The following is a 14292-nucleotide window of genomic DNA, read 5'->3' on the forward strand; positions in this document are numbered from 1 at the left end:
TTTCTTGTTTTTGTAGCTTGTGCTCATACACGAAGAAAACGATCAAAACAAACCTACATAGAAAGTGACAGTTACTCTCTGGCACATCGAATATACCAAGTAGAATAATTCAGCATTTTGGGAAATACTTATTTCTTTTTGGAAAAGATAAATGAGAATATTGATATGTGGTATCAATGTCCTCATTGTGCTCTTTGTAAGAAAGCAAAGAAGTGTATTTCTCAGAATATTGAATTATTTTTATCAGAGTTCTCAGGTTGAAGAATATTGTTTTTCTCGAGGTTGAGTTTAAACAACTTTATTAGCGAATGAAAAGTTTGTCATTGCTACACCGAAGTTCAGATTTAAGGCCTTTTGGGTCAATCTAACGCTTTTACAGGAATAGTCTGCAAGTTTAAATGTTTAACTAAGTAATGAATGTCACAAGAACAAGCAGAAATCCTTTAAAATTGTGAAAGCTTCTCCTAATCTCTGACATCTTGCTCAGCGTCGTAGTTAAGGTCATGGACCACTCCAATGTTTCCAAAATAGATTGTGATCGGTGCTTTGTATACAAGACAGATGTCCAGGCTCTCATAAAACATGGCCTAGATCTGCAGTTTCCAAACCTGAAGCTCACATGTGCCGAGAGGATTAGTTTGTCCGCAACACAAGCCAAAGTGGGAATACAAAGCTGTCATTCCTGCACTTAGAATCTTACTTTAATTTGAAAGTATTTGCAGCCAAATATACTTAATTTAAGGAAGTATTAAAAGCAAAGTGCCACTACTGCGTGTCCTTTTACATTATTGGAGTGTTATTTCCGATGCATTTTCAGTAAAGATCTTTTAAATGATGAGCTAGTTTATTCCTTTTAAACCACGTTAATATAAACATTTATAACTAGGGCTGCCAAATATGGCTCATTATCGATTCATCTGCAGATTAGTTTCTTGTCTAACTGCTTGACCTCGGTCCGTGGGTAGTGGGTACTACTGCATTCATCAGGAAGTCACTGGTAGCTAAACATACACCTGTTTAGGAATCATTGACCTAGAGGGGAAACATGATTCCTGCTCTTTCAGAGAGCTTCCTGTTAGTGGGAACGCTCTGGCTCTGTCCCCGGACTTTCCAGCAGCCTGATATCAACCTGACGGATCAGAGAAAGCATATCAACATTCCTCCTGTTTATCTTCGTCATCCTGAGTAGTGTTCACCGTTAGTTTTGGAAGCTTTTTAGAAATCATTTTGAGGACCGAATCGTGTGCATTTGACCGAATGGACAAGAAAAGCGTACAAATGTAGGAAAAGATCATTTTGTTTAAACACAAAGCAAACATTCATCCATCTGCTTCTCTTTGACAACATTCGCTGATGTGAAAGAAAGCAAACAATATATACAAGCCGTCTATGAGAAGAAGTAGTACAACAGGGTATTAAACCGGGGACAAAGGAAAGTAGCTCTCTTTAGATTTGGGTACAGCAGAATATATTTGCATCACACGGATGTTTAATATATGTGGAAAGCACGCAGCAGTCTCTTTAATGAGCGTGTCATCCGCCCACATTCTCTTTCTGTGGAAGCGACATTGAGTTTAGATGGGGAGTGGGGAAGGTAAATGTGAATATGTAATCTTTCTTCCAGGAGATGAGTCATTTTCCCTCTTTCTAGGGAACACCAAAGATGAAGCAGACGTTCACAAAAGGACAAAGCTCAGCCATGTGTCCACTCTGAGAGGCGGCGATATATTCTAGCATGTTCCAGTAGATTTAACTGCCGCCTACTTCCTCTTCCTGCCCCGGCCCCTCCTGCCCCGGCTCGAGGGGGGCTCTGCTCCGGCCCCTTCTGACGGGCCGGCCCCGATGTTGATCTGTCCCTCCTGGATCTCGCTGCGGGCCTCTGGGGGAAGGTGCTCGATCTGCTGCTGCGCCTCCAGATAGAACATCACGTCCCTCAGCTGCTCCTGCAGCTCTGATATCGCCACGTCCTTACATCCAACTGCAGGGAACACCAGATAAAAGACAGATGATAAACATACATTAAATAAGAAAACATTAACTATAACAAGATAAAACTGGAACTCATTTATTGAAAACAAAATGTCATTGTAACTTTACTGCAGAAGCCGTAACGTTGAGGGCCACATGAGCTGTAGGGCGATAAATCTCATAGTCACCGTATTTAAAAATGACCATTTGAAATATATATTGAAATAGAAAATATATTAAATTAAAGCTTCATTGTATCGTAGGGAAGGATCGGTATGGGCTCTGTAGTGTTTAAGGACTTGTCAGTGGATCAGAAACTATAAACAGACTAGTAAAGTTCTTGTAGTCGCAGTTCCAGCCGTTGGTGCGCCGTGGAACAGAGTTTATTTTTTCTTAGCGGAAGAAATACGACAATTTTTAAGTCAATAAAATCACATCAATTAATATTGTGAGTCAAGTCGTTAGTTTGTTTAGTATCTGGCCGTGTAATAAGCGGGATGTGAATGTGCGGCGACATGGTCATCATGGGGAGAAGAACTCCTCGCTGCACATTATCCCTTACTTAAAAAACTCTTTGTTTTAAGTCCTCACTTCCAAAAATATGTAAAATGCTATTAAGTGTATATCCCTCACTGTTGGCGTTAAAGGATGAGGCTGCCAAACAGCTGTGTGCACTTCCTGTCTGAAATAAACATCAGGAGAGTGGTGCAAAGAATGAAGAAACCCCCACAAGATATACTATAATCATCTTAACAATCATAAACAATAAATACATATGGGATAAATCTAAATGTGTCCTTCTGAATCTTCTCAACACCCAGTGGACCTGACAGATGTTACAGTGAAACATAGCAGAGAGTGTCATGTAGCCCTGAGAGGAGTTATACTTACATCCTGCTGCTGCTGCGCTAACCAAGGTGGTGAAACACTCCGAGTGGCGCAAACAAACACAAAGTGGAAGCTGCTGAGGCAACAACTCACAGCGTTACAGACTCCATCCATGGAGCCGGCTGATCATATTTGAAGTGGAAGCTTATTTCAAATGTATTGTATAAAATTCAGCTTCACTGTAGAGATAGAAATGCTTGTCTTCGGTCCGGACTGATATTACTCAACATCTGACATCAGATGGATTGCCAAGAAATTGTCAAAAATCTTCAAAAAGACATCTAAATAAAAAAATGAAATCAATCCTCATCCTATTTTTTTTACTGTCAAATATCAATATTTTAAATTGGCCTCAAAAATCCAGTTTGTTGGGCTCTTATCGAAACTAACTAACTTAATCAAAGACTGCATTCAAGGATACGAAGTGTTAGCCAAAGTTAAGCTTTCAAAAATGTTAATAAAGAATTTCTAATGACCAAAGGTCATCTCAGTGGGAACGTCTCAATGTCTTCAGAAATACGGCATGGATTTGTTTAGACGTGTTGATTTAGCTTAGAGTCAACCTAACCAAGCAAGCTAGCACATATCTAATGCATGAGTGTAACTAATCAATGAACACATGTTCAAGTTTCTACAAGTGAACAGGAACCTTGTGGTAGTTTTAGAAATGCCTTTTATATATATATATATATATAATCACTAGTGGTTATGTTGTATTTGTGTAACATCATTGCAAAGGGTATGAATTTAACTCAACTCAAAACCCACTCATCAAAACAAGCGAATAAGCCGGTTGTTAATTCACAGGCAATTAGCCATTAAGCATTTTCCATTAGCCGATGGAAGCGTTTCTTTAACTTTGTCCTCCTCGTGAATATCATTTCAGCATCAATTTGCTTAGTATTTGCAAATATTAACTTAGAAATGAGGAAGTACTCTGTACCTTCAGACACATATGACCTCTGCGCTATGGGAGTACTGCCATATCGTAACTCAAACTGAACCAGCATCTCACACATTCCTGTTGATCTGAATTGAGCAGTCTGACTTTAATCATGGTTATTCAAATCTTGTAAATATTTGGATGCAACTGACACAATAATGTCTGTAGAGATTTCATGTTCTGTGTATTTACTCATAAAATAGAAATGATATAAAAAACAATATTTGCTACTGATTTAATTGTCCTGCTCTAAAATGTTTATATTGGTAGACTGAGGTATCAAACCTTGTTTTAATCCCCACCAAGTTCCACAGTGATACATGTGTGTATGTGTATACATGTGTGTATACCAGCATGCTGCAGTCCAGTTTGGTGTGGGAGGCCACGCCCCTTTGTGTGGGGATGTTGATTAGCAACACAGATAAAAACCAGGGCCATCATTACATTACATGTCACTTGTTAGACGCTTTTATCCAAAGCGACTTACATACATTCAGTGCTGTGGACACTCCCCACAGGAGCAATTTGGGGTGAAGTGTCTTCCACAGGGAAACACAGCGACATGCTGACTGCAGTGGGACTCGAACTTGCTATCCCCTGATTCAAAGTTCAGCGCACTAAATTCAGTGCACAATCCCACTGAGCCACAGCCTCCCCATCAGAGGATACAGCCCTCTGCTACGGCCAAATGCCACATCTTGTGTTACGTTAACTAAAACAATAAATATGTGTGTGCAGGCTCAATGATTCAGATCAGCAATGTGTTGTTCCTTTGGCCCATGATACACCCTTCTATAGTGTCATGGTAATTGGGCCTGTAGTTTCCTCCTGACTCTTCAGACTCAGGAACCCTCCTACCTTCTCAGAGGTATTTGGATGCTTCCGACATGATAATTGTTGACTTCTGAAATCGACGCCTCCTCACTCACCGCTCTCCTTCGCTTTGTGCGCCTCCTCGGCCAGCGTGGCCTGCAGCTCCGTCTGATTGGCTCGCAGGCAGCGGTTCATCTCCTGCTCCTCCATCAGCTCCTGGCTCAGCTTCACCACCCGGCTGTTCAGCTGAGTGCACCTGAGCAGGCAGACACAGAATCAGCTGCACGTTCTCGACACAAACGTCTCAAGAGTTGTTTTTAAACAATGGTTCATTCTTTTAGCTTGGCCATTATTTTTCTTGGTCTTGCTATAGTTTTTCTTTAATCTAACCATAGGCCTTTTTACTTGTCAAAACAGTAAAACCACTAATGGAAGTAGGGCTGAACGATTAATCGATTTTAAATCCAAATCGCGATTTTGATTTTTTTTTTTCACGATTTTTGTGTGTCAGTCATCCCCACCAATCAGAAGTGCTGTGCTCCACATGTACCAGCCATTGTTAACCAATCAGAAGTGGCCCATGATAGAAGGTGATAGACAGATTGATCCAATCACCTGCCAAGTGCTTTTGAAAGTGCCTGCCCTTTCCAAATGGCTTCCAATGGAGCTTTCCTAGATAGTCTGGTGAAACAAAGCATCTGGGTCAGGTTAGTAATGCTCCATCACATGTTTCTATCACAGGGTGAATCTTAAACTGAAGCTTGACTTTAAAGCAACCCAACGGAAGTTTCATGTAAGTTTAGTTCTTTCACTCGTAGCTCGGGCTGCGGGGGTGTTAGAGACGGGAGTACGTTGATACGACCTTCCTAGCCGGAGATATGGCCGCATTTTACAATAAACTTCCGTTGGGTCGCTTAAAAACAAATATCGCAATTCGAATCGCAATATTAGTTAGAAAAATCGCAATTAGATTGTTTCCCAAAATCGTGCAGCCCTAAATGGAAGTCATATGTTTATGATTCCCATGCTTGTTCAGTTTGGACATGTCGAACTGTCTCTCCCCGGGGGGGAAACTGCTGCACTTATTCTCAGAAATACATATGTACAGGTTATACGACCTTGATTCTATTTCCCAACCAGACTCATCAATGAAACAAAGTGCTGAGTCAGGCTTTACTTACTTTTTCTCGATGCTCTGCTTCTCTTTGCCCATTTCTCCAAAGCGCCGCTCTAAGTTATCGCATCGCTCCAGGGTCTCCTTAAATTTAACCTTCATGTTGGTTATCTGAAAGACACGGAGTGATCAGAAATGGACAGATGTCAGCAATATAACAGCATTAAACCTTTTCAGAGTCCTTTCAAAGGCTTATAGCCTGTCCGTACCTCCTCTGCCGTCTCCTTCTCCAGATGGACGATCTTATTCTCCCAGTAGATCCTCTGAGACTCCAGTTGACTCGTCAGCAGGTACGAGTACTGCAGACACCGAGGACGAGTTAGAACCTTTCTGTGCTCATTAAGCAAAAAAGGCAACACAAACAATATGTGTACCTCTAGTTGAAGGGCATCAATCTTCTCAGCGTGGCAGGTGTCTCCCTCACACTCGTACTGCACCATCTTCCCGTCTGTCTTACTGGCCACCAGCCGATGCACGTAGTTGTCTAAAACCACAAAGGTCCCCACAGGAAGTGAGGTAAAGTAGCAAAATCTACAAACATCAATTTAATCAAGTAAAATGTTTGATATCATTGTAAACCAATTCGCTTTGCAATCTGAGTACATCACATTTTGCTTTTGGAAATTAGAATGGTAATTTGTCACTTATTAAAGACTTTTTATAGACATATTTTAAAAAGGAAAAAAATAATCAATTGTCCAAAAGAAAACACCCTGCCATCTGGAAGTTATGTTATACCAACGATTGAAGTGAAAAATGATGTTAAAAGTAAAAGAATGTGTACTTTTTAACCATCGCATTTCTACTTTTAATTAAGTAAACGATCAGAGCACTTCTTCCACCATGGCATACTCCCCATGAGAACATTATACAGTTATGACTAACAGGGAATGTCCCTCAACTTGTTCTAGAATAATGCTGAACTCTAGTGGTCAATATGTATTAAAGCAGCTCTGATAGACATACAAGATTGAATCCAGTAGTTTACTATGACCACACTCAAGAAGCAACATGAGCCAAATTCAGAGACACACACACAAATCTATTACCTCCTGCGTAGTCCCAGACCCGGTGGTTGGTGAGCTGCATAGCGTAGGTATGCTGTGTTTCCTCAAAGTGCTTGTGAGCATGCATGCTGACGTAGCGACCGCAGCCAATGTGCCCGCAGATCAAACAAATCCACAGGTTCTACAGAGAAGAGAGAAATATGGGTTATACAACGGGCGAATCAAAAACAAAACTGAAAGAAGATCCAATAGAAAGCTACAATATTCATATCAGTTACCTCCTGCACTCCACACTCAAAGCACTTGTTCTCTTCCACTGGTTCTGGTGTTTGACAGTACCTACACACAGGACACCTGGAAACAGAGCGCGCACACACACAGACATTCATCTATTGTGCACAGCAGTTCTTTGTGAAACATGAGAATACATGTAAAGAGGAGGACAAAAAACAACATCACATGACATGAAGCCTGGAGAAATAACCAGTGGACTAAGAATGAGGTGAGAGCGAGAGCATGTGATCCTAGTTCCTGTATTTACGGGGTTTTACATCAGTACTATAATTACACTAAATCCAATGAACTGTAGAATACACTCAGTAGGAGTGTAACCGACAACGATAAACCTAAAGCAGATGGACAGCAGCACTTTTGTCAAATTCCTTGTAGAAAAGGTAATATAGTTTAAGGAACAATTTTTGTGTGTGTGTGTGTGTGTCTATACAACTTACGAGGCATCTTCCCACCGCTGGAGACACTGGCTGTGAAAGCTGTGGTTGCAGAGAGTGGTGAGGATGCCGTTGACCGACTCGTCCATCCTCTCCAGGCACACGGTGCACTTAGGCAGCTCCGTCAGCTCCATCACTGGCAGACTGGCTCCCTGAGGAGAGGGGGGGGGGAGGGAGGGAGTCAGAGGACATGGGGGTGGAGGTTAGAGAAAGGAAACTGCGGTATTTGGGATCAAGTATTTGTAGAATCGATTTCACACATTTCTTCCCATCATCAATTAAACGGCCTGGAGCTGTGTTAGTTACTATGGTTAAGTTAAAGTTAAGTTAAGTTAAAGCCTTTTATTGTCATTACACACAGAGTATAACGAGATTCAGAGTGCAACTCTGTCCCGGTGTGCAAAAAATACAAACAAATACATAACACTAAAAAACACGGCAATAGGATAGACAACATACAATCATACGGGGGAATAAATAGTTACAAATATTGATATAAAAAATAGTATATAAAGTGCATTTAAAAGTGTGTGTATGTGTGAGAATGGTTACAGTTATTATTATGTGTGGTGGTTGAGCATCCTGACGGCCCAGGGGTAGAAACTGTTTTTGAGTTTGTTTGTCCGTGACTTGAAGCTCCTGTCTCTCCTCCCAGAAGGCAGGAGAGAGGGCAGTCTGTGACCCGGGTGAGAGCTGTCCTTTATCATTGTGTTAGCTCTGCTGAGGCAGCGGGAGGTGGAGATGTGTTCCAGAGAGGGCAGGGGGGGATGTGTTCCAGAGAGGGCAGGGGGAGGTGGAGATGTGTTCCAGAGAGGGCAGGGGGAGGTGGAGATGTGTTCCAGAGAGGGCAGGGGGAGGTGGAGATGTGTTCCAGAGAGGGCAGCGGGAGGTGGAGATGTGTTCCAGAGAGGGCAGGGGGAGGTGGAGATGTGTTCCAGAGAGGGCAGGGGGAGGTGGAGATGTGTTCCAGAGAGGGCAGCGGGAGGTGGAGATGTGTTCCAGAGAGGGCAGGGGGCAGCTGATGGTTTTCTCTGCCATCCTGATCACTCTCTGCAGGGCTTTCTTGTCCGCAGCTGAGCATCCTGCATACCACCCCGAGATGGAGTATGACAGCACGCTCTCGATGGTCGCCCGGTAGAAGGACACCAGCAGCTTCTTGTTCAGTCGGTTTCTCCGAAGCACCCTCAGGAAGTGTAGTCGCTGCTGGGCCTTCTTAACTGCTGCAGTGGTGTGTGCTGTCCAGCTGAGGCTCTCCGAGATGGGAACCCCCAGACCCTCTCCACTCTCTCTCCATTGAGGTGAAGGGGGGTGGGTTCTGGACGGTGCTTTCTGAAGTCTATGATGATTTCTTTTGTTTTGCTTGTGTTCAGATACAGATTGTTTGCTGAACACGACGCAGACAGCTTCAGGATCTCGTCTCTGTATGCCGACTCGTCGTCTCCCTTATATATTTGGCCGACCACAGTGGTGTCATCTGAAAAATTGATAATGGAGTTGGAGGGGTGAATGGGAGAGCAGTCGTGTGTGTAGAGAGTGTAGAGTAGAGTGCTCAGCACGCAGCCCTGCGGGGAGCCAGTGCTGAGGGCGGGTGGAGGAGCAATAAGGGCCTATTTTCACTGTCTGAGGACGGTCTGTAAGGAAATTATTAATCCAGGCGCATAAGAGGCAGGGGAAACCTAGGCTTGACAGTTTTTCCACTAGTATGTCAGGTATGATGGTGTTAAAAGCTGAGCTAAATTCGACAAACAGCATCCTTATATAGTTGCCTGGGCCTTCTAGGTGGCTCACAGCTGTGTGAAGGACCGTGGCGATGGCATCATCCGTGGATCTGTTGGCTCTATAGGCGAACTGATGAGGGTCGAGGGAGGGTGGGAGGCTGGCTTTGATGTAGTCGGCTATCAGTCTTTCGAAACATTTCATCACCGCCGATGTTAGGGCTATGGGCCTGTAGTCGTTGAGCTCTCTGACTGGTGTCTTTTTGGGGACAGGAATGATGGTATTCGTTTTCAGACAGGATGGAATGCAAGCTTGTGACAGGGACAGGTTGAATATCCTGGTCAGGACCCCTGAAAGCTGGTCAGCACAAGCTTTGAATACTTTTCCGAGTACTCCATCGGGTTCTGCGGCTTTTCCAGGATTCACAGACTTCAGCGTCTGCTTCACCTGATGTTCTTTGAGAGTGAGAGGTGGTATGGAGCTGGTAGTTTGCAGGGACAGGGGCAGAGTAGAGAAGTGGGGGGGTCTGCAAAGAAGTGGTTTAGTTCCTCTGCAAGGTGGGCGTCAGCTCTAGTAGTGCCAGATGTTTTGCCCTTATAGTTGGTTAGCTGTTGAAGGCCCTGCCAAACACACCGTGTGTTGTTATGAGCGAGATTCTCCTCCACTTGTCCCTTGTAGTCCTCCTTTGCAGCCTTGATGCCTCTCCTCAGATTCGCCCTTGCCAAGCTGTACTGGGCTGCGTCCCCCGACGTGAAGGCTGTGTCACGGGAACTCAGGAGAGACCGCACCGCTCTTGTCATCCATGGTTTTTGGTTTGGGTAGACCCGAATGCGTTTTTCCACAGTTACAGTGTCTGTGCAGAACTCGATGTAGGATAAGACAGCCTCTGTGTGTTCCTCCAAGTCTGTCTGTTCAAATATGTCCCATGTTGTGTGTTCGAAGCAGTCTTGCAGCTGTGAGAGTGCCCCCTCGGGCCAGGTTCTGATATATTTGACCACCGGCTTGGTGTTACTTCTGAGGGGGGTGTAAGCTGGGATGAGAAGCAGTGAGAGGTGGTCAGATAGTCCTAAATGGGGGAGTGGGACCGCTCTGTAAGCATGCTTCAGGTTAGAATACACCCGGTCCAGTGTGTTCTTTCCTCTGGTGGTACATCGTACATATTGTACAAATTTGGGAAGCACATTTTTTAGACATGCATGATTGAAGTCTCCAGCAACAATATGAACTCCGTCCGGATGGGACCTCTGTTGTTTATTTACAACAGACCAGAACTGTACCACCAGATAATACTGCGTGCATACAAGAAAGAGCTGCAACTAATTCTTAGTTTCCCTATTGATTATTTTGAGGCTCACTTTCTCAATGAATCCATTTGCTGTTTGATTCCAAGGTCGCGTCTTGTTTTGGACGACCCATACTCAAAACTCCTAAACATTTACAATAACAACAAAACTGATCAAATCCTCTCAGTGATTCATCGGCCTGCTTGAAAAAATACTGCAATTATCAAAATAGTTGCTGATTATTGTTTTTGCTTAATGTATTGTTCAAATGATTAATAGTTAGAGATAGTTTAGAGAATAAATGATGGGTATGTTTACCTCTTCAGACTTTATAACGTCGGCCCGCTCCACGTAGACCAGTTGGCACACTGCGTCCTCTATAGAGTTGAACTGTCGGCCATTACACGCTGTGTAAAAACTGTCTGCATCGGCCTGAAAAAAAGTCAGGAAAAAAAGCAGCATTAAGTCAGATGTCATAAATATAGATGTGCAAACTTCCACATATTACAACGAGTCCAAAGTCTTAAGCAAACTAACAGTGTGCATGATTTATAAATAGCCCATACATGTAAAGCTATTGATCAGACAACAGAAAGGTTAAAGGGCTTGAAGAGTTATTTTGGCTGACACTGAAAACCCAGCTGATCTTTAGGAAAACACGGGAAGAGAAACAGGAACCTCCTAATATCCTCAAAAATATCTTTAATCATGATTATGCTGAGATGTTCTTACCTGTGTACAGAACTTAATCAGAACCATGTACTGGTTAGGGGTAGAGTCCCGTATGATCTTCATATGCTCCATGACGTCGTTATAAGGAGCCAAAAGCTTCATGAGGTCGTGGCTGGTCATGGTGGCGGGGACCGTCAGGATGCACACCATCGCACTGCGCCTCACATCCTCTCTCAGCGATGTCATTTTGCTGCAACAAGACACAAAACACTCAAGAAAGGGAAAGGGCTTTCTCATCTCCATGACAATTGAATTGCATTATCATCGCTGTTAGGGAATAATTCTCCTAGATACCCACCTTTTGCCCTTAGACGTTTATGACCAACCCTGACGTCTGTTGTCTCCCTTAAGGAAAGGGGCTGCTTCAGCCATATGTTGTTGTTACCAGTTTATGACCGGGCAACTCTCGGTCACAAATGGTTTATTGTTGTGGGTACGCTGGAACACTTCCTTCTTGGGGTTTGTGGACTCCAAGGTGTGAAACCTTCGAGGCCATAGGAGTCGGACACAAGTGATTCAGTGTTCCCAGCTGTTTAGTCTATCTCCCCAAATATGTTGATTACTCTCTCTGAACTAGTTAAAAGGTCTATCGAGAGAGAGAGAGGCTCTTCAGAATTGACGTGGCAACTCTCCCGTGAAGTCAGAGCCTCTGACTCTGGACTTGTTTAGTGAATTCTCCGGCCGAAGCTCCAAATAAACCATCAGTGTTTGACGTCAAAGCTCCAGCTCTCCCACTGCATTGCTACACAGAAGTTTCCCCCACAATCGCTGCTTGCTAGTTTTATAATGTTTCATTGGAAGAGAGTCCCTCTACCTATTTATAGAAGTGATGTTACCGTGGAATTTGAAGAAGGTCATTTATTAAGTGCGTTAATCAGATGTCATGACTTTTCAAGCATTCAGATTCCTGTATACTTGCGACGGAATAAACTCTTTACATAGAGACTTTTTGTACTGTATATACTTTAGCTTTTCATACCTGTGATATGTATATTAAACATAATCACTAAACTACACTTTACTGCTTTTCTTGCACTTCTCAGTAGATGCTGACTGCATTTCGTTGTCCCAGTGCTTGTTCTAATCTAGTTGAATCTAATCTAAATGATAAGGATGTCAGGTGTGACTCACTTTGTCTTGTAGAGGTGCATGATACCGTGGACGATCTCCACTGACGGGTTGCCGCTGAAGAAGGAGATCTGGTCTGGCAGCTGTTTGGAGGGGGAGTCAGGAGTGGCCTCCGTAGCCTTAGTGTCCTCAGAACCCTCCGGACTCTCTGCTTCAGCCTGAGCAGCCTTAGCTTCACTGTCCTGCTCCGCCGCACCACTGGAGTCTTCTCCTCCTCCTTTATCTGGTGATGATTCGGTGGTTTGCAAACATTATTTCATGTTTTAAAAAAAGGTAAAGCTGCTGTTTATCTATATGTCAATGCTTTCTGACGTATCTAACCTGCCCGTAGCTCTCAGCTTAGAGCCCTACTTAAGATAACTTCAAAAACACCTCACAAATATATATGTTTATTTGAATACTATAGGGCTCTTTGTTGTCGTTTTTAGTAAGGCTTTGCTTTATTGAAAGATATTCAATTTACAGTGCAAATGCAATATGTATTACACATTAAACATTTGTACGTGAGAAAATAGATTTAAAAAAAAAAGAAAAAATATACATGTGAACAGAACAGATACACTAGCAAATGTACTTCAAAGTCTATTATATTTAGATTTTGACAACAATGGAGCTCTATGGGACAGAGAAAGAAGGTATATAGGGCTTTGATACACAGGTAATAGAAAGAATAGTTTAAGACAGACTCTAATCCGATAATGTACTATGACTGGAACCAGCTAGATGTTATGATTAAGAGAACTCTGCTTACCTTGACTGGGTTCAAATGTTTCTATAACCATGTCCCCCATGGCTCTGCTGCCGATGTGCTGGTGCAGTACAGCGGCTCTTTCCAGATCCGTCTTTCCACTCAGAGTGTGTTTGGCTACACCTAAGGCTTTCTCCTGCAGCTCCTTCTCTGACATGCCTTCTGTTGAAGATAAGAGAAACAGGACAGGGTTACTGTGAGCTCTAATAGAACAACGAGAACACTGAGTGTCTCAATATTCATCATTCAAACTATTACTGGTGTTTGTGTTAAAATATGTATTTAGATATTTTAGGGAAGCACTTGTACTTTGAGTAACTGATTGATTTCTTTACTTTCCATGCCCATTTCATTCGTCAGTTGATCAAACAATACAATATTATGGACAGCAAAAGATTGAAAAATGGTCATCTGAAAAGTATCTAAAGCCTTCTTGACCATTGAAAGAACAATATTTCCCTGTGAAATGTAGTGAAGTCAAAGTATGATGTAGCTAGCAGTTGATAAAAGGATATTCAGCCTCTTTGTTGTCTCTCTCTCTTGTCACTGCTTGTTAGCTTCCTGGCTAACTTGACACAAAAACAATGACTTCAACGTTTAGCTATGTTATCAGTCACTTTACTCACCAGCTGAGTACTGGAAACCTTGTGGAGAAGGAGACTGGTCGGCTATTTCCAGACGGATTACTACCATAGACACACTCATGTGTAATAAATAATTGGCCCCTTTTACAAAGAACAATAACAAACCGGTGACAGCTCGCAAGCGAAACCTGCTACACGTCCAGCTAGCTAGATGACTGTCAAGCTAATTAGCTAACAGCTAAACACAAAGCCGTTTATATGCAGTTAAAACAAAACGTCTTTAAGTCAAGTCAAAACATTACGTTAGTTATACTGCCTTTGCCTTCGCCGAACGCAAACATTACATTAGTTGTATTAGCTCATACGCAGTAGCTGTCTAAAGACCTCAGCTAGCTTCTCTTTCTGTTTATGCACAGCTGGTAACATGCTGCTCTCCTTCGTGTATCAAATAAAACCAGCCGTAATGTGTTGCTGCCTCCTGCAGGGACTCAGTGTGTACTTCACCTGTACAGTGTACATTGCTAATGTGTCGTTTATTTTCAAAATATGATTTTTTTTTAATTTAAGTTTCCAATTGTGT

The 14292-nt window shown here is 42.8% G+C and overlaps 1 protein-coding gene across 1 annotated transcript; it reads right to left on the bottom strand.

Annotated features, from left to right (window-relative positions):
- Positions 1–1281: 1281 nt before the first annotated feature.
- On the bottom strand, positions 1282–14163 carry brap (BRCA1 associated protein). Its single transcript, XM_034096037.2, has 13 exons — positions 13755–14163; positions 13132–13290; positions 12384–12603; positions 11253–11442; positions 10839–10952; positions 7525–7673; positions 7072–7147; positions 6836–6974; positions 6161–6270; positions 5996–6085; positions 5794–5897; positions 4729–4868; positions 1282–1978 (listed from the first exon to the last, which is right to left on the bottom strand). The coding sequence occupies exons 1-13, from the start codon at positions 13831–13833 to the stop codon at positions 1761–1763; spliced, it is 1788 nt and encodes a 595-aa protein (XP_033951928.1). The 5' UTR covers positions 13834–14163; the 3' UTR covers positions 1282–1760.
- Positions 14164–14292: the final 129 nt, after the last annotated feature.

The sequence above is a fragment of the Pseudochaenichthys georgianus genome, chromosome 12 (genome assembly GCF_902827115.2).
Source record: "Pseudochaenichthys georgianus chromosome 12, fPseGeo1.2, whole genome shotgun sequence".
Taxonomy (NCBI): domain Eukaryota; kingdom Metazoa; phylum Chordata; class Actinopteri; order Perciformes; family Channichthyidae; genus Pseudochaenichthys; species Pseudochaenichthys georgianus.

Bases quoted from the DNA above. Each gene is read 5' to 3' on its own strand.
- brap (XM_034096037.2), bottom strand. From the start codon at position 13,833: ATGAGTGTGTCTATGGTAGTAATCCGTCTGGAAATAGCCGACCAGTCT. The intron at 6,271-6,835 runs GTAATAGATTTG...TTGTGGTTTTAG, and splicing joins GGTCTGGGACTACGCAGGAG to ACAACTACGTGCATCGGCTG. The intron at 6,086-6,160 runs GTACACATATTG...CGGTGTCTGCAG, and splicing joins TTGATGCCCTTCAACTAGAG to TACTCGTACCTGCTGACGAG.